The 24,897-nt window shown below is 45.1% G+C and overlaps 2 protein-coding genes across 2 annotated transcripts in view; one reads left to right on the top strand and one right to left on the bottom strand.

Moving 5' to 3' along the window:
- LOC144102346 (uncharacterized) overlaps positions 1–24,897 on the bottom strand; it is a 219,001-nt gene that overhangs the window by 170,041 nt on the left and 24,063 nt on the right. The window lies entirely within an intron of this gene.
- Positions 17,289–22,815, top strand: LOC144100261 (uncharacterized). The gene is made up of 3 exons (XM_077633265.1): positions 17,289–17,434; positions 17,776–17,986; positions 22,712–22,815. Exons 1-3 carry the CDS (start codon positions 17,301–17,303, stop codon positions 22,727–22,729), a joined length of 363 nt encoding a protein of 120 aa, XP_077489391.1. The 5' UTR covers positions 17,289–17,300; the 3' UTR covers positions 22,730–22,815.

Raw genomic sequence — 24,897 nt, 5'->3', positions numbered from 1 at the left:
GCACCGATCACCTCCTCACCCTCATCCTTTACCTCCACCTCCCGCGTTGCCTCCCACAACTCCTGTTCTGGCGGTTACGGATGCCCTGCAGTCTGGCTGTTCCTATTTGCGCGGTGTGATCGCTTCCGCTGCTTACCAATAGCGCAAAATTGCTTTAAAAAAATGCTTTGTGCAGGCTCATGACTCTCGCCTGAAATAAAGCGGCATATGTTATGTTAACGCGGTAGCGTTAAAAGCTCGGTTATCCAGAAAATGCGACAGCTAGCATTGTGAGTGGTAAATAGGTTGCTTAGCGTGGCCCAGGAAGCCACCGCAAAGAAAAAGAAACAACCTAAGTGGCAACCTAGGTCACGTGATCTTGCGGGGATTTCACATCATGCCCTCCGGATTGTGAGCATACAACCACACTGGCAGGTGGCAATTAAATTAACGGTTGATTGAGAGAGGTTTCTCGGGAAGGGCAACTTTGGTCGCACAAGTCCCACCTGTGGCAGCACCTGCCATCGCATGGCAATGGCGTGTCCTTCAACCGCTGCACCATTGCCAAGAACTGGCGTGAGGATTCGTAGCGACATGTGAGTGTTATGTTGAGAACGACCAATTCAGTCGATATGGGCATTCACTGATTAACGCCATAGCGTCATATCCTGAAAGTGGAGATTGTGTGTCCCATACAATTTATTGTTGTTTTTTAAGGGCAGGTTTTAGTGAAACGAGGAAGATAATTGGCGAAGTAAATTTCTGCCTTTTGCGCATTGCACTTTACTCACAGGAGCCACTCTCAGCCAGGTCCCTGATGGACGGGCAGTCGTGGCCAGCTACACTGGCTGAAGTGCATCCGTCTCGTGGGTGCCTGAAGTCTGCCTACAAGCCACACTCTATCAGCAGGGGTGAGGATCGCTTTTATTCGAAATTATGTTGGAACAGTGCCTCTAGGCATATTTACGCCAACCAAAAATTGCAAAAATTCTGTGCAGGATATGGAGGCACTGAGGGCAAAACTAGAGTCAACCTGTGTTGATCATTTACCTTATCTTAATTAGAATTAATCGATCGCTGAAACTTATCTAGTCGATCATTCACATTCAGAGCTACACTGTGACCACATGATTCTCTTCGGTCGTGATTTCATGAGTTCATATCAGTAGTTCTAAAAATTGTTTTCCGGGAATAAATTTCACATTGGATGCCACAAAGGAAGAAAGTAAGAAGAAGAAAGAAGAAAAAAAATTAAATAATGTAACTGCTTCCGCTGCAGCGTGCATGTTCTTATAGCGGACTCTGTGAGGTGTGACTTCGAGTATTCTCAATGTCTAAGCGTGTTCATTAATAACGATAGCCTACTAAACAGTAGTCATTTCAAGGGTGTGTTGAGAGCGGTGAATCGCGAAGACTGCCCGACTTGCGATAATAAGGCAGTATGTGATACCCTACAGGCCGCTTGAAGGCCAGCTGTAAGCGGGACGTTAGTGCATTGGCATCTATAATCTTACATGGAGGTGGTCAACAAAAAATAATTGAACGAGCCTCGCACCATTTATGTAGTGTATTAAAGTCTGGTCATCCAATGGCACTGCCCCCAGCAGACAGCTGTCACTTGTTTGCTGTTTTCCACCGCACCGATTTGACAAATGATATCACGGGACAGGCATGACTAGACGGTGTTAGCGCGCATTTTTGGGTTTTGTTTCGTTTTTTTTTTAAATAAAGGCTCGATTTTGAACATCAAGCAGGCTTCAGACAAAGTTTGCAGGTTGTCACCTGTCAATCGTGGCAGGTGGTGCACCTTTCACACTTAGCAAGCTTTAGACAAACATCCCCCATATCGGTAAGTGGGGGCCTTAGTCCTAGCGTGCTCAACACGAAACACAAATCAAGCTGCTTGCCCCCTGTCTACACAAAGCTGGTTCCAGAAATTATTTAACACAATGCTGACATCCCGCACAGCTACCACTGCAACTGAAAACCGAAATAATTCGCCACTGCCACTCAAGTGCAGCTGAAAAAACACAAATACCCTGGTAACACTGCTAATCAGCCCAATATTAGAAATGTATTGGCAATGACCGGTCAAAAAAAGGACCAGAGTGAAGCCAGCCATTTCCAATATTTTGCCGATTACCTGTGCAGTTTCGGTAGCTGCAATGGCACATGGCTGATTGGGCGGATTGATAGCTGAGGTGAAATATACTCTGCACTGCGGCCTTGATTGAGGCCTCCCGGTTCAAATTCGGTGTCCCATGTTAGCCTTTGGCTTGAAGGTGGAGAGGAAGGAACAGCTGGTCTGTTTTCTGGGCAACCAATCATTGCGGAATGAGTCGGGCATTCGGAATTACAACGACACCACCAGAGGAAACTATGCGAACCTAGGGGAAATACGCTAAAACTGATAGCGCTGTGAAAAAGATACGTTGGTCTACCCCTGGTTGCTTTAACTTTCGAACTGCTTATATCGTTATTCTGAGTTATTACTGACGCGTGGCTTGATCTTTTTTACTTGTCACGAATTACTTCTCAGTGTCGACGGCATGAATTTGAACCGCTCAAGGGTCGATAAATTATATTTCTTTAAATTCATCTTCCTAGCATATACTAGTCGTCTGTCGTTAGTAAAGATATTTTGGTTCAGAAACAAAACTGTACATAATACAACTCGTTCGTAATACTGTTTAACCGCGCTATAATGAATCAATTTTACAAGAACAAAATTTCCCAATAGAAATTCACATAATGGTTTTTTTTTCAATTATGCGTGAAGAAAAAGTGCGGTTGCATTTAAAATTGTTTTTTTTTTGCATGTTCCGTTTTTGAAAAATTGGCGTTTTCCATGAACAAAATGCCAATGTGGTCTGAAACAAGTTATATGATCTGTGTGGTGCGAACTTATTGTTGCTATCTGAAGACAACCGTTTAGCTGCCGGAAGTGTCTTTAGAGACAGAAAATTGTAGAGAAAACTGCTATGGTTGAAAAATTTTTAGTCACCGCGTGACCTGTATCATACAGACTGCTTCAAAAGCCATTGTAGGCAAGAAAAAATTTCGCTAGAATTGGCTTTTAAAAGATAACTAAGATACGCAAGTACCACGAAACACTCGTAGCTTCGTTCCAAGATCACAGACCACGCACGGTACGTGCCTCACGTTGCCTTCGGCGTCTTTTGGGCGGGATGCCCGCTTCAGGAAGGAGGGGGCGGGGGTTCATGGAGGGTGCGTCACCACACTCTCATGTATCCTGCCTCTCACTTAGTGCAGTCATTGCCGTCATGGGATGGGAAACATGGCTGTGAGAGGCCCAAACCCTTCGAAAGGGCTCTCAGACGCCGCGCGTATCCGGGTTGTGAAAGTCTGTAGACATACTGTGGGTCAAACATGTATGACATGTATGCCATGAGCTTCTTATGCATAACCATAAGAACTGTGGCCCACATAATCTGTGAGCACCGACCTGTACAGAGCGGTGCATTGTTTACAACAAGGGGCATAATGTCGAAAACCCTGAAACCGGCTGCCATTATTTGGATTTTGCAACTGCTAAACGTCAATGTCCCCAAAACAGGACCTTTACATAAAACTCACTGCCAGTGAAAGGCAGAGAGGCTTACTTTAGTCTATTTTTCTTTCAGAACATCGGCAACTATTTCTCATTACGTTTGTTAGGCTTTGTCTATTTCAAAAGTGTTTTCATGCCCAGAAATTCCATACAAAAGCATTTTGAAAAGGAAAGTGTTTATGAACGTACTTTTCATTCATATTGTGAGAAATGTTCGTGAACTTCCTCTACATCTGTGATTATCCATCATCACCCTTCGCTTCAGATGAGCTTCATCCTAATTTGTGAATCATCATTAACGCTCGTTCGTGGGTTCGTTCTTCGAAGCCGTTGTTGGTAGTGCCAGTAAAGCTCAGACGCCCAGCTTACAAATGGTTGAGCGTGCTCTTGATGCCTGTTCGGCTCAATCGAAACCTTGCAGCAACGCTCTGATCGAATCCTGGTCGGCCCATCAGCCAGGATGGAACATATCGATCATCATCACCTGTTCCGGCTGCCGTGCCTGCTTCCTCCCCCACTGCTGCACTTCCTCTCAGACCCGAGGCTTCTACCGGCCTTGCCCCTACACACGCGTCAAATGGTACGTCGTCTGGTCAGCCTAACAGGGTTATTATTACCACCCGGCAGCGCGATCCTCAAGTTTTTTATGGCCTACCCAGCCACGGGGTTGAAGATTGGCTAGAGCAATATCAAGATGCTAGCGCCTACAACCGTTGTGATGCTTAATAATAATAATAACAATAATAATTGGTTTTGGGGGAAGGAAATGGCACAGTATCTGTCTCATATATCGTTGGACACCTGAACCGTGCCGTAAGGGAACGAATAAAGGAGGGAGTGAAAGAAGAAAGGAAGAAAGAGGTGCCGTAGTGGAGTGCTCCAGAATAATTGAGACCACTTGGGGATTTTTAATGTGCACTGACATCGCACAGCACACGGGCGCATTTGCATTTCTCCTCCATCGAAACGCTGCCGCCGCGGTCGGGTTCGAACCCGGGAACTCCGGCTACTGATCCAGAGTTCTCGGGTTCGAACCCGACCGCCGCGGCAGCGTTCCGATGGAGGCGAAACGCAAAGGCACCCGTTGAGATGCTGCAACCAAACTTTTCAACGTGTAATTCTTCTTCAGCCATGTAGCCAAAACCAGGTTGTCAACCATCGGACGGCCATTCCTCACTGACCTCAGTTTACCACTAAGCTTCGTCAGATTTTTGAACAGTGACCACCAGCCCCGCTGCTTACCAAAAGAAATTAGGCACCTGTGTGCCGCTTCCTGGGGAGAGTTACACGTCGTACATTGAGGACGTCATTGCCCTTTGCTGCCGTGTCAACACTGTCATGCCTGAAGCCAACCAGGTCCACGTTATTCTCAAAGGAATAGGCGTTTTCAACCTTTAGCACTCTCGCCGCTCAACACCCCTCATCTGGTCCAGACATTCGTCCCACATGTCAACGCTTATATGACCTCCAGTCATGCCGCCTCCCGGACACCTGGGACCATCGTTTCCCCACAGACGCCGATCTGCGCGTGCTGAGTAGATCGATAATCCGCGCAGAACTGCAGGGCTCTTACCGAGGAACGGTTCCCTCTGCTTCCCACCCTGCCAGTTATTCAAACTTGCGTGCCGTGGTCAAGCAGATATTCCTCGTGGTCAAGGAAATATTCGTGGACAAAGAAATATTTGTAATATTTCACTGTAACAAGGAATATATCCGCCGATATCCTGTTCGCAAGGCTTACAAATTTTTTCTTATGTTTTTGCTACTGTAAAAAAACCTTCCTCATTGGTTTTTCATTGCAGTCAAACTACTCGGTGCTAGCGTTAGAAAAACCTTTAAAAATTTTGCTACGCATTGGAAAAATTTACCATTACCGGCATTATTTCCATAACACATATGATAGCAGAGATGTTTTCCACAATCATTATACAGCATACGAAACAAGGAATTTTGAACAAGAGTGTATTGTGAAGGGAAATAAAACGTTGCATTCAATGTTTTATAGTTCTGGAACACTGAAAAATAAAAGTTTAATAAATCCTGAGAAATAAAACAAAAACCCGAACTGATAAAGGGAAGCTTCTGTGCATACTGAGCGGCTATAACAAGGACATCGGACCAATCTTTGAGAACTCAGATGGCATTTACCTGCAAGTATATGTATTTTGAATGTTATGGTATTGTACGATGCACCGAGTGGTCCACCAAACATGTGATGGCGGCTGATGGCATGATGGCCCGTCTATTCAATTCCATTCAATTCAATTTATTTTTCATAAAGATTCTCTCAGTTTGATAGGCAAAAAGTTTTTCCTGACTGCTTGACAAAGGCCCACAAATCCGCCGAGGCAGTAGGTGGTCACTTGATCATGCATAGTATTAAATAAAGATAAAAAATTAATATATCGCTAGAAAACTTTTGTACTCAGTCAGCCCTCAACTTAACAGGACCTGTGGAGACCGCATTTTGCACAGTCGATCATATAATACGAGCGAAGGTGATGCGTGTCCAAGCATAATCTTATACATGTAAAGCAGGAATCTCCAAAAAAATGACAATTACACAGAAAATCACGCGCTTCTGCCCGGCAATTTCCTGATGTTAGGCACTAATATATCTGGTTACAGCAGTCGAGATTTGTCGCCATCGCTCTCCATACTAACGCGGCGAAAACACATCGACCCAAATGGCGCCTTGTACGTTTTTACTGCTACCATTGTTCATAATAGCCAGTTTCTATATTTTCGAGGGGTGTATAAAAATGAAAATGATTGGTTCCCAACAAAATAGTCCGTAATTTGAGTCCTCATACTAAAGGGGATTATAACAGCGGGACAAGATTGTACTGTTTTCCTGCCGATCCTAACCATAGGCATTCAAACAATCTGTTTTTCTTTAGAAAAAAGTAGTGAAGTCATCATGAGTGTGTCATATTCTCATCCCGAGCAGCAATTTCGAGGCACCCCCTTGTAAACAAAATCACTGTGGCCGCATAATGCCCAAAGAATGATAAGCCTTGACATCGAGAAAAAAAGATTAACAGGACCTCATTTAGGGTATATCACTATTGGGTGTTGCCGCGAGTATATGGGATAATTTTAAGCTCTACCTGAGAAGAACATTGCTCTGAAACTAATAAGGAACGTACTGCACCTTCACGCTTATGTAGGCGCTAAAAGAGCACGAAAACTGCGTGATATCCTGCGCGCTCACATTCCACACTCATATCTACATCAGTGCACGTGAAGAAGCAGAGAGCATGCGCAATTCATTTTATAAGTTTAAGTTTTCATGTTTGCACGTTTCCAGTTTGCATGTGAAACATGAAGTAAAAGATTGATTAATCGATCGATCGATTGATTGATTGATTGATTGATTGATTGATTGATTGATTGATTGATTGATTGATTGATTTCATGGACGCCACCGCGCATAGTTGTTTTGCTTCCAAAACAGCAGAGCTTCCGTGTGTCTGTATATGCTCAAGGAGCAATCGGCCGAGCAGCGTACAACAGGACATGCCGCGTGGCAAACTCTCTCTCTGCAGACAGCCGGGCCAGGCATGAATCTGCGAAGATGCACCACGTGAACAGGCGCCACCCACCACGTGCATGGAGTGGTCGCACAGCAGTGACGATGGAGGAGGAGGTGAGGCAGCAGCGCATTCGCTTCGAAGATGGCACGAGAGAATTGCAGACTCGTGCGACTTTGCAGACCTAGATGTGGTTTATCCTTTTACTAAAAATAACTGTCCATTCCAAAGGGATTTTTACAGCATATATGCACATAAGAACGCAAAAGTGTGATACGCATAAACTTGCGTACGCTGTAAAGCAATGTTGTTTAGAAATTAAGTACATGAGTACGGAAGAGAGTTTTTTTTGTCACTATACTGTAGGCCAAATTGGCCAAGGAAGGAGATAACCGATAATAAAACAACGGTACAGCAGATTGGGTAGAAAAGGATAAACTTGTACGGGGGCTAGTAACATGGCTATACAGATACTGTTTTACTCAGTAATGTGTGCAGGCTTGAAGCTCGGTAAAGATGATTTAATTACTGCGCATCAGTTCTTCTACTAAATTTAAAATTTCTGCAGCGATGTGTCAGTAGTGATACAGGGGTCCAAACAATTACATTATTTTATTGCAAGTGGGAAAATGAGTAAAAGAGTCAGTGCGGAATGCATATTCTTTGTAAGTTAATCAAGGCTCATGTCTGGATGCTCAGGAATCATCTACAGAGATATACAATGAGGTGTATATGTTAAGTGTGTCATGTAGTAATTAGAATAGTAATTTTAGTTGAAGCTAGTTTAACGCGGTTTTGTAAAGCAGGAATACAGTCGGGATACAGTCGGGAAGTAGTCGGGATGGCGAGTCACTTATACTGTATATGTTACGCCACCCTTGTAGCGCACAGCAGCGAGTTCATACCTCGGCGGTCGTATTTGCATAGTGGAAAAGAGACATTTTCGCGAGTCTACGGACAGTATGGAACGCGTCACACAACCACCACGTCAGGTCTTTCCTGCAGTACTCCTATGGAGAGTATAGTGTCACGTTAAGGTAACTCTGGAAGCCCTTCACTAGAGCATTCAATAGAAACTTAGGCACTGGCATCAACATGAAGCCGATGCCACAAAACTTCCTCGGACAACTATTGACCTCTAGATTGCGACCAATATCCAATCAGTCACTCCTACTTGAGTTGGGGAAAATATATTTTTCAAAGCTGGATGTGTGGCATAAATAATTAGCATTTAACAAGCACCGGGACATGCCGAAACGAAAGTATTTGACGGGAGGCCTACAACTGCCTGTCTTTTGGATTGCATTAGAACTAGAATTTCCTGAGATGCACCGTATTCCTTAAAAGGTAACTGAAACTGCACTGTGTTACTAGTAAATATGATATTTAAACATGCGTGTAAACGGTCAGATTTGTTCACATTCATTTCTATGAAGAGCGCCAGAAAGCGCTCTAAGTCCTCTTTGTTTTGAGCACATTGTGTGTATTCACTGCGTTCTCTGATGCTGTTCTCCGCTATCACGTAAAATGGAATTACATGCAGCGTTGTTTCCCACTGCCTGCGCTTTAGGCGGGTCTGTGAGGAAAACAGCAAGTCAGTCTCGGAAAAAGGGAAAGTTCCACTGTTCATTTTGTCTTCAAATGCGCTATATCTGATCAGAAGTCTTACGCATTCGTGGTAACACACCAGGGTGAAGCATGGAATCATGACTTTTTTACAGAGTTAACACTCATTATCTTCTAAGAAATATTGTGTTAACCTGCTTTCCTTGTGTTTTATGCAAAAAATCACAAGAATTGTTGTATTTTGAACTTCTCAGGAGGCTTTTGAGTTTAGCGGCTCCTTCCATGTTCTGTCTTCTGCAACCTCTACTTTTCAATTGCACCACTCTATTTGTACAACGCAGTGTTGTAAATATGCGGAGCGCTATTTACAAGTGTGCAGAGGTAAAAACTTTCTCTATTCACTATTCACATTCATGAATGAAGAGGTGATCACGGTGCATATCAACATGAGGTCGTGATTCACGGGGCTGTCAAAGCGGTTGCATCTTTCGCTTCCATGGTCGTTGAACTAATGTGCACTTATCATTCTGGTCGTCGAGGTTATGGCATAAAACTTTCATAGTTTAATTAATTTTATTCAAGTGAACTCATTGGCATCTTTTCATGTCGAAGGTCTGAAATACAGATAAGAGGCAAACAACTGCCAAGACCCTTATAGCCTATGGACGCGTGTACTTGAAGGCAGCACACATATTTCTTGCAAAAGCGATACAGAAAAGTCCTACTTTTTCAAAAAGTGCGCACAAGACATGCTTATCCAGCAGTTGTATTTTATTTTCCAACTTCGTCGAGCTCTGGTTTAAGCATACACCTGCAGAATCCTTTCTTATACAAGCGTCCTTAGTTTTTAATTTAGTGAAACATCACGGCTTTCTGACACTGCAGTCGACAGTATAATGCAAACGGATATGGGGTGACTTCCAGCTTTTCTTTGTGAACTCACCTTTCAATACGGCTGCCTAAATTGTGTTGATTCCAATATCGGACACGTTCAAGAAACATTGCCTTATCCTAGCTGTGAATCATTTGATAAATAAAATTAGCAGACCAAAATAGAATGATAGCACTTTTTGTGAACACAGATGATGTTTTGGCAGTTTTCTCACCGATGTAAAGGGGGCAATATGGCCATGTGGCGACAATCGAAAAACTACCAGAGAATTTCGTTGCTTGAGTTTGTCGAGGTGCTTTTGTTTGATAAGGTTCTGGATAGACCGTCCTATATATCTGTAGCCCCTTGATTAAACTTAAGGCTTGTACTGTTTTTAAAAAACTTCTTACAGGCGTCAAGAGAGAAATGATATTGGCAAAAGCTTCGCTGATCGTCACCTCTCCCTATAATTATGATGTATTTTATGAATGCGGAAGGCTCCTGCTGATTGTGTTGTGACCTATAACTTTTCTCAGGAATTTAATCGCAATAGGAATAATATATGCTGGTTTTATTATTTCCGTGGAATTGCAGCTGCTTTAATGTGCATGATGAGAATGGGTGCATATTGTAGCAACGATTAAGAACCTGACCAATAACTTTATGAGGCACCTTAGTTGAGGCCATACGTCGCGCGCCATTTGGAGGTCAGCCAGCAAGGCCACAATTGTTGAGGGAGCTTTATTTCGCACCGCACTATGAGGTCTTGCGTATTGTGTGCGTAATCTGCTGCCATAACGGTCCCACAAAAAAGCAAATGTCACCGAATTTTTCACAGAAGATTGAAACCACGTGCTTGGGTACTGCCAAAAGCTGCCCACAAAAATTAACTTTCAGTGTCTTCAATAGAGTACATATTTATTTCCCAGAAAGGACCGGAATATCTCTAGGGCTAAAATCTGCATATAATCTTCACTGAGGATAAGAGGCCCAGAAAAAAAGGCAGGGAAAGTTTAAAAAGAACAACAAAAATGTGGAATGAATTGACACATTTGACAGTAATTCTAATAAATATACTAGTACCAAGCACTAAACTGAAAAAACACAGAAATAGAACCAAAACAACATTCATACATCACAAACGCACAAAGTGTAACCACAATTATTTGCTGTAAGAGCTCTCAGTGTGTACATATTTTTTTAATATTCTTGGGAGATTATGCATCAATGACGCATTTTATTGCCTTTCCTTTCCTAGATTGCCTGCCCTTTTCTTCGTCTTTTCGCTGACCCCTTTTATCTCTCTAGCTCCCTCTTCTTTTCCTCTCTTCCTCGCCTCCAATCCTCCGGCCCCTCCCTGCAGTGAGTGTTGAAGAGAGTAGAAAGAAAGGGATAGGTAATGTTTCAGGTGGAGGTGGGTTTCGAAGGCAATATTTCTGTTCTTGCAAAGTTGAGTAGGTACCCTAAATTGACAGGTAAACAAGCATTGATAGCGGTGCTCTTTCTTACTTCGAAAGTGCGTGAATGCGTGCGAACATACGGCTCAGTGTAATTGCATTACCGCAGTACAGGTGTCTGTGATCCCCTGTGATTCTAAAACTGCACTCTGTCTTTTCACAGGCAGCACCCCGTCAGCGAGTCTCCTCGCACGTGCTCTGATGGCTTTTGCACTGATAGCTATAGCCAACTACAGAGACAGAGAAGCTGGCCCATAATCCAGTCAGCCAGTGAGTAGTTTTAAGTAAGAAGCAGCCTTATATTGGTTGCAAAATCATGGAGAATCAAATTTCTCTAGTATTTCCTAATCAGTGGCTGCTGTAAACGCTTCTGAAATGTGAAGGCTTCGTTCTGGCTCAGTTCTCGCGATCCTCACTTCTTCCATCCGTGCGCTTCTTGGTAGCGCGGCACTGCTGCCTTTGAGCGAAACTTTGAGGCAATGCATAAGGACCAATGTCGTTATTTCTACAGAGTTCCTGGGTTTTTCCCCTCTTCACTCGTTGTGAAGCACAACAAGCTTACTGCATTTAGTACTATACAATGAAGGTGCCAACATGTCTTCGGCCTTTCGATACGTTCTCGGCTCGTTTTCGGTTTGAGTAGTCTAGAATTTCAGGCGGGGAAGAAAAAAAGTAAATTTTATATTTTCATTATGGTGATACACAAAAACAAAACTCTTGCTCCAACTGCATCTTTGCCCCATATATTGAAGCACCAAGAGTTATGAGAATGGAATATCTGACATGCATGACTATTCTTGATTAAACCGTTAAACTTGAGCCGTACGCCACTGGATCAACGTGGTCACTAGTTGATAGCGCTGACACTACACTACTCATTTAGTAGACACATCAAACGCACCCCTAAGGGGTGCGGTTGAGGTGTCCACCGAGATGTCTTGGATTAGAAGCTGAAGGCTAGCTTGCTGCATGGATTCGGACCAATGACAAATGCACTTTCAGTTCCATGCTTTAAGGCGCTGTTGAGGTGTCCACCGAGATGTCGTGATTTGAGAGCAACTCCACCTTTTCCTCTCCTGAAAACACATTCTTTCGCATTCCTCCATGTAAGGGGATTTGCACTTTCCGTGCGCAAATCTGTATGTTCCACTCAATGCACACATTTTTTGTGCGTCTCATGCATCTAGGCATCAACCTTCAATCATGCATCAGTTTTGAGACCTAAAAATGAGTGGAATCAATAGATGTTTGTTTGTATCTTGTGGATCATTTGGAAAAAACGAGTTGCCGCTTGGCAATTCACCTACAATGTTCGAACGTGGATGAATTGTGCTGTTCGTAACGTTGCTTGTGCTTCATTATGTTAGTGAGCATTGCTTCGCTTTCGCAGGGTACCTCTGGCATCTCGGATGTGGTAACCGGCTGCAGGCTGTAGATGTTGCCTTGTCTGCCCTGAGCTTGGCGAGCTGCTTGCTCTATGGCTTCATCTTTGCGTCAGCATGACGTGAGTGAAAAGGGAGACACATCTCCGACTAAAGTGAATTTTGTCCTTCAGGCAGCTACATGAGAGGCAGTTGAGGATGGTGTGTGACTCAGTGCTTGTGAGAAGTGACCACTTAATTCAGAAGAATGCGTCACCCGGGTTTCAACGGCCGCCGAAATAGCGTGTTGAAACAAGTGAAGATGCCATTCAGAAAAGTGAAAACAGAAGTATTGTGTTTTGAAAGAGGCAAACGTTACGTGGGTGGCGTTCTCAAGTCTCAACTTACGTGCGAGCTGTGTCACTAAAGGACACCAGAAATACTATGGTCATATGCAGTATTATGTCGCTTTTTACGAGATTCTGTTTCCGTCAGAAAGTTGAAGAGAAACTCAACGCACTACTCTCCAGGAAAAAAATGCACTGTTCCCTACTTCATCTTAATAATACTTCGAACAAGCGGAACACGTTCACGGGGAAAATATGTGCATGTTGTAGCAACAAATTAGAACGTGTGTAAGAACTTTATAGGGCGTCTGTTTGAAGCCATGCCTCATCCACCTCCTAGAGATCAGCCAGCCCAGCCAGAATTGTTGCGGGAGCTCCAATTAAGAACTCTACGTGGCTTCTTGTATAGTGTGTGCCTAATGTGCTGTCATTGTGCTTACAGTACAAGGAAGAAAATGTCACGGCACACGTGTCATTCCAGGGATGCGGTGCTTTACTGCCAGGAAGTTAACAGAGCAGCGGGCTATTAGACCTGCAATCTTTTCGGTTTGGCACTTGCAATGGCAGCCATGCAAATTTATTGCATATATCTGCTTTTATTTTTCTTTAGAAAGAGCATTGAAAGCACGTCCTTGAGTGCTGCCAAAAGTCACTCATGAAAATTAATTTTCTAAGAGCAAAATATAACTCTACTTTCCCGAAAAAAAAAGGATGATCACTTGGGCTAAAAGCAACAGCTGAGCTTTACAGGGCCCAAGACAGAGCCAGGCAACAGAGCAGGGGAAAAAGGAATGATTTTTTTAAAAAGACCACAATAATGACAAGAAGAAAAGAACAATTGACAGAATTCACAGTAACCCTAATTAATATACAAGTACCAAGATATAAACTGAAAAAAATTAGAGGAAAAACCAAGTAATAGAACAAAAATAATATACTTAAAATCATAAAAACACACAAAGTGAAAGAGCAGTGCTTTTCTGTTAAAGCCCTCAGTGTGTATGTATTTGATTAGTATTGTGGGGAGTATATGGGTCAACGACTGGAATTTTGTTTTTCGCCTCCCCTTTTCTTTTTCCTTTCTGTAATCACTTTTTCTCTCTCAGTCCTCAATATATATTTTTTCCCACTCATTGTCACTTCTAAACTCCTCTCACTCTTCCCAGCAGTAAGTGTTGATAATACTAGAAAGAAAGGGCTAGGTATATGTGCCATGTGGAAGTGGGTTTTCAAGGAAACACATCCATTCTTGCGAAGTTGAGTAGGCACCCTATATCAACAGCTAAACAAGCAATGATAGCGGTGTCCTTTTTTACTTTGAATGCGCGTGAATGCGTGTGAGCTTACGATTCATTGTGATTCCATAACTGCAGTCGAGGTTCCCGTAATCATAAAACTGCACCTTGTCTTTTCACAGGGAGCACTTTTCCCTACGGGTGTCGTCGCACACACTTTGATGGCTTTTGCGCTCATGGCTACAGCCGCGAACAGGGACAGAGGGCCTGGTCCCCAATCCAGTCTCCAGGTGAGTAGATTTAAGTAGGCAGCAGCCTTATTTGGGTTGCTGGGAGAGTCTAGAATCAAATGTCTGTTTCCGATTCAGTGGCTGCTCTAAATTCTCATTAAATGTGAGGGTTCCATTTTGGCTCAGTTCTGGCGACCCTCACTTGTTCCATCTGGACGCTTCTTGGCCAATGCGGCGGGCGCTTTTTCCTTTGAGCAAAATTTTGTGCCAATGCATAGAGGGCTATGACAATATTTCTAGAGATTTCCTGGGTTCCACCCCTGTTCCCTCGTTATGGAGAACTGAAGGTTACGGCGTTTAGTACAATATATTAGAGGTTCCAGCAAGCCTTGAGCCTTTCGATACACTCTCGACTCGTTTTCTGTTGGGGCTGCCCGGCATTTTCTGCAGGCAAGAGAGCAAAGTTATTTTTGGTGTTTCAGCAGGGGGATACATAAACGAAAGTCTTACTCATAATGCAGCTTTTCCTCATATATCGAAGCTCCAAGCGTTATGAAAATGGAACACATGTTCCTTCTTCGTTAAACTGTTTGGAGGATTGCCATGGCGACTAATGCATAGCGCTGTTGGCATCAAACGCGCCACTTGTGAAGCGTGGTTACGTGGTTACCACCACCAGGGCGCTAGGATTCGCATTTGTATTCTCAATACTGCTTGAATGGTCAGCGAAAATACATCTAAGTTCAAACCTGCATAGCACGCAGTCAGCTTATTATGCAAAAAAAGCCGTCGCCTCCCCCACTGGGTGTGAAATGTGGGTATGCACATCAACTATGCTTTACTCAGGCACAAGTACTCGCATACGATTTTGGAGCAGCCAGTCTTACACAGACTCGTGGAGGCGATTCGAAAACTGTTACACCACTGGTGTAGAGCAGGCTGGCGGGTTCACTGCAACGCAGAGCCCGCGTTGGATGGAGCAGAAATTATCTGGCGCTAGTGGGCGGAGAGCTTCGCAGCGTGTCAGAAAGCCCTAGTCGATGAGAGGCGTGCACGGCTAACTACTATGCAGAGCTAGTGAACGCAAAGTGTCTCAAATAAATGTCACTGGACACTCGAGAACAAACTTCTTATCCGGAAAGACACTTATAATGCTATCTGGGAGTAGCTAAAAAGAGTAGCTCACGTTCACTTTTTCATCAGCTTGATTTTAGAAAGTTCGGCAAATGTTGTCGGGCCCAGTTTGGTCTTCTATGCCGGCTACCCAACCATTGATACAATGGGTACAGTTTCCCATGCCTGGTGCTCGGCTTGTTTAGGACAAAATACTTGGCAAAAGAAAAGCCTTGTTCCCGAGAGGCATTTGGCCACAGATGCTCTTGCGCAATGAAAATTCATTATCGCTATAAATACAAAGTACAGCTTTCATGCGCAACGCCCACTTGTGTGGTATGTCGGCGTCAGCAGCAAATGCCCCGTCACTCAGCAGCTATTAATGAGCTTACATATGCGGTGCAATATCAACTAGTTTCTACCGTGCTCGCTGCAGCTAACCCTTTTTTTTCATATAAATTCAGTGAAACGAACCCAGCATTCTAAATCACCGCACAAATATCGATAGGATGCATTGGCAGCCTCTGCAATTAAATGGTTTTTCTGAATTTTTACGCTTCTGTGCGCACACTGTACAAACATACTTTCCGTGTGTAAATGCCTATGCGCCACTCAATGCAGAATTTTGTGCGCCTCGTACATTTAGACATCAAGCTCCAATCATACGTAAGCTTCGAGACCCGGAGACTTGGTGGAATCAAAAGATGCTTGTGCTGCACAGGCGGCCACGACCCTCTTTGCCTGACGCTGCATGCAGCCATCGAGCACAGGCATTTCATCGCCAACAGAAGGAGCAGGTGGATGCTGCTACTAGCAACATCGCGAACGAGCCTTGTACGCTGCCGTCGACCTGCGCGACCGCATCGTCATCGACGGCATCGATCGCACCTGCCGGTGAGCTCAACAAGCCTGCACTCCGGAGCTTTGCTCAGATTCAGAGAGTGGGGCAACCTGTATTTGCCCGCGAGATGGTAGCCTGTGACAACAGCAAAGAATAAAAACCAAGATGCAGCTTTTCCAGCTGGAGCGCTCTTTTTAAGCCAGCTCGTCTTGATCCTTGTACGCATGGAGCGTTTTTTGCAAAGGGAAATGCGCCGAATAGTCAAACGCGGTCATGCCGCCGAATTTTCACAGTCACAAGCGTTTATCGCACCCGCTTCTTACACACTTGATGGTGCAGGTGTGGCGGCACAACCGCATGCGGTCCGAGTGCGGCGCAATTTTCCGTGCAAAAAGTGCTTCATGCGAGCCAGTGAGTCCTTGTGCATTTCATTCTTCGCTTCTTCAAATGCACCATGAGCAAACCAGACTGAATGGCGCTCTGCAAGAAACCGTAACCCTTATTTTCATGGGGAATCCACGCTGCATTATTGGGTAGAAAATAAAAGCTGAGCGGCTCTTGCATGTAGAGATATGCATCGCTCATATCCAGCTTCTCAGCAATCTTTCCTATCGTGTGCAGTTTGGCAAATGAAAGACAAATAAAAATTTCTTGACACTTAAGCTACATCTGGAAGTCGTCCTCCGTAGGTCAGCGTATAAGCATCTTCGTGCGAAAGCCAAAAATCATAACGCGGCGTTGTCATCATAATTATACACAGTCTTCGGAAGTCGCAATTGGCACTCTGTGCGATTAGAAATATGCAAAAGCTATGACCATGAAAGTGGCTGAGCGATCTACACGATAAAGAAGTCTGCTGAACCATCTCATGTATCAGTATTGTTAGATTAAAAAGGAGGCGCGGTAATCTAATCATTCGGCGATGTGATTATTGCAAAACATTATGAGCTCTGAAGCGTTGGTAACAACTAAGCGAATCCAGAATAGTAAAGAGTCAACGGGATAGCTCTCTGAAGTACAGCAGAGTTTCTTCGCTGTACAGTAGTGCTCCTCGTGCGAGAGAGAGTTCTTTTGCCTAAGGAGCGGTCGGCTGCCTACATTACGGTGTGGTCAGATCGCCGGACGATCTTTCTCTCCAGGATGTTCAGCAGTGCAGAAGGTTACCTGTCCTGTGCGGACCAGCGGTTGCCCAGCCAATGCCGATGGCGCTCATGGGGACGGCTGCCGCCCCAATCGACACGCGCATCGACAAGATGGGCGGCATCTCCTGCGGTCCGGACGGGGCCGCCCTCCACGGCCCACTCTACGTCTTCGACCCCAGCAGAGAATCGTAAGTACCCACTGCACGCCATAGAGAGGTCTTAGGGCGAATTTTTCACTCTATATTTATTTTTCAATGCGTACGTGCCCGCGTGCGTGTGTGTCAGTATTAAAAGGGTGGGGGGGCATAACTCGTGAAATAAAAATAAAGGCATAAAATTCAGCGCAAAAAAGCCCGACGATTCCATAAAAGGGGGCCCCACTAAGACCTTTAAGCGTCATTTCAAAGAAAACTTGGTGAGTACACAACCATTCGTTTTCTTATCGCCGCTATGGGAACCGCAGTTGAGAATCGGTGGCAGACGGGCGCTCCTCTGCGCTCGGGAAAGGCAGAACCCCCGTGTTTTGTAGATGCGCCGAGCTACCGGAGTTGACGGAGAAGAGGGCCTTTTTCCTGGCCGTGTCCGTACAGCGCCACCTGTGGCCAGTAGGGGGCGTCGTGGAGCTCAAGCCCGAGGTCAAGTGCACCACGCGCATAGACCTGCCCGCCTGGCCTCGTCCACATTGGAGCGACGATCTGACATGCCATCGCCCAGGCACTCTGTTCACGTGGCAAAGACAGGTGAGTGGGCAGCCGCTGACAAGCACATTCCGCCACCAGAGTGCTGCAGAGTAACCCTGTTTTAGTCCGGTCGAAACTGTCGCATGACCTGATAAAAAGCACTTGAGCGGTTGATTCGAAGGAACCGCTCGTGAATTGGTAGCCTGCTCGGTCCGGCATTGCTCACAACGTTCGCTTATAGCTTACCTGTGGGTACTGTATCCCCATCACACTTATCTCGAGGAACTCCGCAACGAACTAAACGCATCCGGAGAGGAAACGATCAGGATTGGCATTTTTGGCCCGGTTAGGTGTGTGCTGTAGGGTCGCTTTTAATGTGAGAATATTAAAAACCGCTTTTTCGTCATGCTTTTCATAAACAGGCATGGAGGTGCAACCTAATCATTTTATATTGCCAGATACCTAAATGTTAAGTGAAAATTATGCAAGACGAGAAAAAAAATAGACTGAAGGCTGCTAGCCGGTTACACTTAGCCGCATAAATCTCCTTAATAAAATAAGGTGGCGCACGCTTTGCAAGATGCAATGCAAGCGGACAGCGTGCTGATATGGAATGGGAAAAGCCAGGACATACATAGCTTTCATCGACTACCTCGGCTCATTTCGTAGGGACGTGTGAATAGTATTCTTTTCCAAAACGAGTCGAATACAAAAAGCGTAGCTTCGCTTCGGAATCGAATACGAACATTGTAGCTAAAAACCGAATCAAATACGAATGGAATAGTAGGGCTAATACTCGCTGCCTGTGCGAATATTCGTACAGAACGAGCACTCGTTCGAAACATTAAAGCGGCACTTGTCCCACTGCTCTTGTACGGTGCCATTAGTTTAAAAGCTATTAGGTTGATCTGTAGCTGCTAAAAGAGGCAACACTCATCTCAACTAATTGGTCAGAACACAAAGTCATTACAATATTAACTCTAAAGCCATCACGTTATAAATAAGAAAACTGCCATTTGCTAGGTTTGGTCAAATACACTTAAACCTTTCACCCCAGAAAACCCGAGCACCAGGCTGCAGGAAGCCTTGTACCCATATGAAAACCGGTGGTTGCCTGGCGGCACTAGAACTGCACCGCAGGAAATGAGACTGCAACCAGCTTACATATGAGACGCGGCTTCCGAGATCGAGTTTCAAGACAAGGTTTTACTGAATCGGCCTGAGTCTTGGAGGCCATATACAAGCATTATGAATGCCACAAAACAGATGGACTGCGTACTGGCGCTCCGTCATAGTTTTCGCAGAAGGATGTCCCTCGGAGTCGATGTAGGCCATTTCGTCGAACACATATACGTTATTTGAACCTCCTGCCATTATTTGAAAATTATTCGAAGGGTTCTGAACATGTTCGATTTATTTCGAATAATTTTCAGAATACACTGTTTGATTTGTTTTTACAATCGAATCGAAGGATATTCTACTGGTTATTCGAAATTTCCGAATATTCGCACACCCCTACTCATTTTTGTTATTTGGAAAGAGGTTTGCCAGCACACAGTGAGATATATATTGCACCGGGAGAATTAAGGCCTAAAAGGGTAAATCACCTCGCACCAACTCTGCGAAAGAAGCAACTCTGTTCCACTAAATTAAGCGAATACTTGCTGTTACTGACTGTCAATTCGGAGTCTACCCTCGGCTTTCAATTATCGGGTGAAACCAATCCAAAGAAGCTGATGAACATCGCCTTCTGTGGTGTGTGTTCTCGTCGTACAGCAGACTGAGCGCAACATCGTTAAGGTCATCGAGAGCAACACTGTTCCATTCAGAACAGCTGTCGAAGGCATCGTTTACTCACTCGGCGTCAGGGCAGCCTCTTAGGTATATCAACTTCATTTTTCTTCCTGTCTATTCTTGTTGTTCTTATTTATCGCCGTGAGCTGCTTATATCCAAGGTTGAGGGCGTGAACGAAAACGCTCGCCACCACGCCCAGGGTTCGAAGTGTACCTGGTTGGGGGCCAAGATGAGAACAACCGCCCACTCGACGACATGATCGTGTTCGACCTCGTCTGTCGCAGATGCATGCAGTGTGGACCACTGCCGAGGGTCTTGGCGGGCGCAGCCACCGCCGTGACACCCGCGGATCGTTTGAATTAGTTGCGCCTTCGTAGCAGTTGGGTGAGTCCAGCCATGGGGCGCCTCATCGGCGTCACGTCTTGCTCCACGCGGCTTCTACTGCAACGATCCATTGAAACAAGCGTCTCTGATTATCACTGGTCACTCGCACCTTCATTTTCTTACTGACATAGTGGAATTTTTTTCTCCCATGTGGCATGTCCCAGACGAGAGTGCAATCGTGCAGTTCCCATTAGCGGTTCATCAGATAAACACCAGACGGAAAGCTGCAGTAGCCACAGCTCATAACGGCAGAATAAGAAAAACCAACAAAACATGTGACGTAGATATTGACTACAGGTCGTTCCAGCAAAGCTTAAGGCAACTGGCAAAAAAAAAGCAAACAAACACGGAGACGAAAATAAGACTGCCATGTTGTCCTAGGATAAAATTGAAGTAGAGCTGTCGCAGGCTGTTCTGCTTTTGCAGTGTTTTTGCTTGTAGTTAACCGAAAAATTATCACGTAATGAATGATATGAACCTGAAGTACCCTGTGAGCGCAAGGAGTATACACAACGGAGGGAGTACCCAACGGAGAGAGTACCTGGTCACGTGAGGACAACGGTGCGGCTGGTTTACGCCACTACGTCTACGGGAATGCTGGGATATGTGAGCTAATCATCTCAGATGGGCAAGCCGAGGCAAAAGCGAGCAACGATGCATGTTGCAGTAAGGAACGAAAGCTAAGCTTAATGGCGCAAAAACAATAATTCGTTCGGGATGGGTTGCTCGGAATCGACCCTGACGATTCCAAGAACTTTCTCGTTATCAAGAACGAGACGTTTTGTAGGCTCTTAAATTTAAATAAGCAAGTTCCAAAACAATTTGGGCGACACACCTGATATTCTGAACTGCGAAAAAGTATTGCTTTTTGCGCAAATTCTTGCCCCGCCCTGCACAGAGTGGAAGAAATGATCGGATTGCCTGAAATAATGGTCCCTGGCGTTCTCTATGTTCAGTCTTATTGGACGCTGCCGTTTATTCCTCATCATAGAGCCGTCCTGCGGCCGACATCTTAGATCCGTCCAGTCCTGCCGCATGAGCAGCAAGTACAATTTCGTGGCCTTCATAGATTGCTTTATTTTTCTAACATGAACACCATCCGCAGCATCAGACTCTGCTCTCTGTTGCCTTGTTTGCCTGCAACAAATCGGCCCTATTTTTTCTACTTTTCATTTTAACGTGGTTCGCAGCCGGGAAAAAATGCGACACCAGAGGTTCGTGAGAGGGCGGCGACAGTCATCCAAAATGCGTACCTGAATTACCGCAGACGGGAGAGATTTCAGCCGCGCCTGAAAAACGCGAGTGACATTCAGAACTGTGAGCAGGACAATCGCGTCGCAACTGGTAGCAGCAGCTTTTTGCGGCCACGCCATCCTTGTGGCTTGCAAATAAAGTGTTTGATTTGACAAGCGCTGGCATGCGCATAACACCCACAACTTCCTTCCGCAAGCACGTCATGGGTGTTTAATGTGCTCGATGCGGCCTCGACTGCGCGAGAGCCAGGGCTTGGTGCCCATGTCGCTGGCGCCTCTCCAAATTGAGGTGAGCACACGCACAAGGCAGAACGCCAGTATGCTCTCAGACACCCCTTCTTTTTTTCATACTCATCCTCTTACACATTTTAATGTCAGGAACAGGCTTTAGGCTATTCAGAATTGCAGACGGCACTTCGTTGACTGTCATTATTTTTTAGCGCTAGCACTACAGTCCATTACGATTCAAGAATGCCGCGGAGAATGCCCCTCAAAGAAGGCCCTCCAGCCAAAGGCGTCGACCGGTTTTCATCAGGCAGATACTACACAACCAAGGCAAGAAGACAGGCCGTGGGGAGCGGGTTGTTCCGGCTAGAGTGTGGGGTTTTAATAGGCGTATAAGTACGGTGTCCCCGTTCAGTGGCGGCTGACACTGTTCAAACCACCCGGACCCCACCCCGTGATCGCGTGCGCTATCGAGGTTACGCCGACCACTGCGGGCCTTGCTCTGATGGAAACAAAGAAACATCACTGGCTGGCACAGAGAAGGCATTTCTTGCGTCAACAACAATGAGAGTTCAGCAACAAAATGCGTTTAGGAATCGAGGTCATCCGACTCACCATCACAGATGCGAGCGAATGCTCGCCCACACTAGGGCTGGGGAGACACTCCACAGCCAGACGGGACGAGATGCGGGAGACCGTAATCTCCCACGAGGCTTCGCCCCGCTGGCGAAGAACAGAAAACTCCGCCGACACATCCGTACACGACGAGCTCTCCCCGTACGAAAAGAGAGTGCTCTCCCGCGCGCGTTTCGCAGTCATGTCGTCCTGGCGCTCATGTCGCTTCGACGCAGGTGCCCACTGTTGTTAAGGCAAGTAACTAGGGAGGATGACGGTGCCCCCCCCCCCCCCACCCCTCGGGACCAGTCGTGGGAGGGTGCATTGTGGGAAAGCAAACCAAAAGGGAAGACGCGGGGCAAAGTACCCGTGTGTACCCTGTGGATAACTTAGAAAAAAATAACCAGTAGCCGCTACGCAATTCGCCTACAATGTTTAAACGTGGATGAATTGTGCTATTCGTAAAGTTACTTGCGCTTCGTTTTGCAAGTGAGTATCCCTTCGCTTTCGCAGGAAGCCTCTGGCGTCTAGGAAGGGCAAACCCGCTTCGGGTGCTGGATGTCGCCTTGTCTGCCCTGAGCTTGGCGGGCCGCTGTATCGGTTCATCTTTGAGTCAGCGTGCGTAAGTAAAAGGGGAGACATATCTCCGACTAAAGTTGATTTTTTAGCTTTCGGGCAGCTATATGAGAGGCAGTTGAGAATTGTGCGATTTAGTGCACGTGAGAAGTGACCACTTCATTCAGAAGAATGCTTCGCCGGGCTTCACCGACTGCCGTAGTATCATGCTGAAACTAGTTTAGTTGCTCGTCCAGAAAAGTAAAAAGTGAAGTATTGTGGTTTGAAAAGCAGGAAATCCTAGGCGAATCGGGGCTCTCAAGTCTCACCTTAAGTACGACGTGAGTCACTGAAGGCCACCACAAATACCATCGCCATGTGCTGTTGAATGTCGCTCCTTACAGGATTGTGTTAAAGCCAGATAGCTGAGGAGAAATTCGAGGCTGTACTCCCTAGGACAAAGAAGCCCACTTCCCTACAAAATCACCAGAAGAAGAAGAAATATTACATCTAAGCCACCTGGACAGCACTGATAAGATATTTGAAAAAGTCTCCTTAATTATTATTTCTTAGGGACATTGTCTTTCAGACTACGTCAGGAAGAAGCACGTACGCGCTGCATGGATGTAGAAGTCAGTGTAAAAGGAGATTTTTGCTCGGAAGTAGTACCTGAAAGACGTGGAAAAGTGGAATTTGTTCCTGTATGCCCAGAGCGGGGTACACAAGAGCGGTCTTTTAGCCACCAACGAAAATATAATAATAAAAGAAATAACTGGCGCTAGAAATAGTCTAACTGCTTTGTCCTTGGTCTGTTACTTTGCTCCACTGATGCATTTTGATTTATATCGCAACCACAGCGTTTGCTGATCAACGAAACCCGGCATCGAGCAGGCAATTTTTTATTTGTTGTTTTTTTAGTACCAATACCAGAAAGGACAATCAAGGAGAATGACAGACACACTGACTAAAAAATGAAGTGCTTAGACCTTCGTCGTCCTGCGTCTACGTTATTCTATTCTGTTCTGTCAAACCAACTGTCCCGCAAACGTCTACTTGCATGTATTGCCCATTTTGAGCGTTTCATTGGTGTCTCTTGTATAGTCAATTTCCCGCTGTTCTGTAGCCCTCCAACTGAAAATTATCTGAGCGCGTTTCTCATCCCTCACTACGATCAAATGTAATGAAAATAAATTTTCATAAGTGCTTTTCCTGACATTTGTATCGTCGAATAGGAATTTTCCGGTAGCGTGGTTGCATGTCAGCTCCTGATTTTCCAGCTTTGTGACTTTTTTCCTGCACCGTACAAAATCCGACTCGTTCGTCGCATTTCAGAGAAAGTCACTTTGCAAAATTAACTATTTACGCTCGATCACGATTTAGTCTTGCAGTGAAAGCTCTTCATGCGAAATAATTTGGTTTGGTAACGTTTTAGTATGGTGTCCATAGAGAAGGGGAAGAGGCGACGAAAGGCACACCAGGAAAGGAGACCAGGAGGGAGTCGGTATAAGTTTTTTACTTAACCCCTTAGCCGCTCTGTTGGCTAAGGGACTAAGCCAAAGTCTTCCTCCTAATGCAACTTTGAACTATATACCGAAGGGCGTATTCGACATGCAAAATTTGTGGTTTGGCCAATTTTTTGCACTGGTCAGTCTTAATTTCACTCCGGGAAGATGATTGAAACCACGTGCTTAGATGCTGCCAAAAGTAGCTCTTAAAAACTATTTTCCTGTCTCTTTGTAGCAATGCAATAAATACATCTTTATTTTCCCGGAACAACCGGATGATCTCTTGGACTAAAAGAAGCAGATAAGCTTAAGACGTGAGACAGAGGACAATTGCACGGTAGACACCCACGAAAAAAAAAGCAGTGGAAGGTTTAAAAAGACCACATTAAAGACAAAAAGGAGAAAACAATAGCCAAATTGACAGAAATCCTAATAAAAATACAAGTACCAAGCAACAGACTTGAAAAAATTTCAAACGAAAAACATTGCTGCAATGTGAAAGCTCACCTCTAAAGACCTCAGTGTGTATATATTCGTTTTAATATTTTTGGGAGTATATAGGTGAACGACTGGCATTTTTTTCGCCTCCCCTGTTCTGTTTCCGTTCTGTAATTCCTTTCCTCTCTCTCAATCTTTGAT

This window comes from Amblyomma americanum, chromosome 8 (assembly GCF_052857255.1).
Source record: "Amblyomma americanum isolate KBUSLIRL-KWMA chromosome 8, ASM5285725v1, whole genome shotgun sequence".
NCBI classification, from domain to species: Eukaryota; Metazoa; Arthropoda; class Arachnida; order Ixodida; family Ixodidae; genus Amblyomma; species Amblyomma americanum.
The sequence above is the reverse complement of the archived record's forward strand: the minus strand, read 5'-3'. Positions and strand labels throughout refer to the sequence as shown.

Bases quoted from the DNA above. Each gene is read 5' to 3' on its own strand.
- LOC144100261 (XM_077633265.1), top strand. From the start codon at position 17,301: ATGCCGATGGCGCTCATGGGGACGGCTGCCGCCCCAATCGACACGCGC. The intron at 17,435-17,775 runs GTAAGTACCCAC...CGTGTTTTGTAG, and splicing joins TTCGACCCCAGCAGAGAATC to ATGCGCCGAGCTACCGGAGT.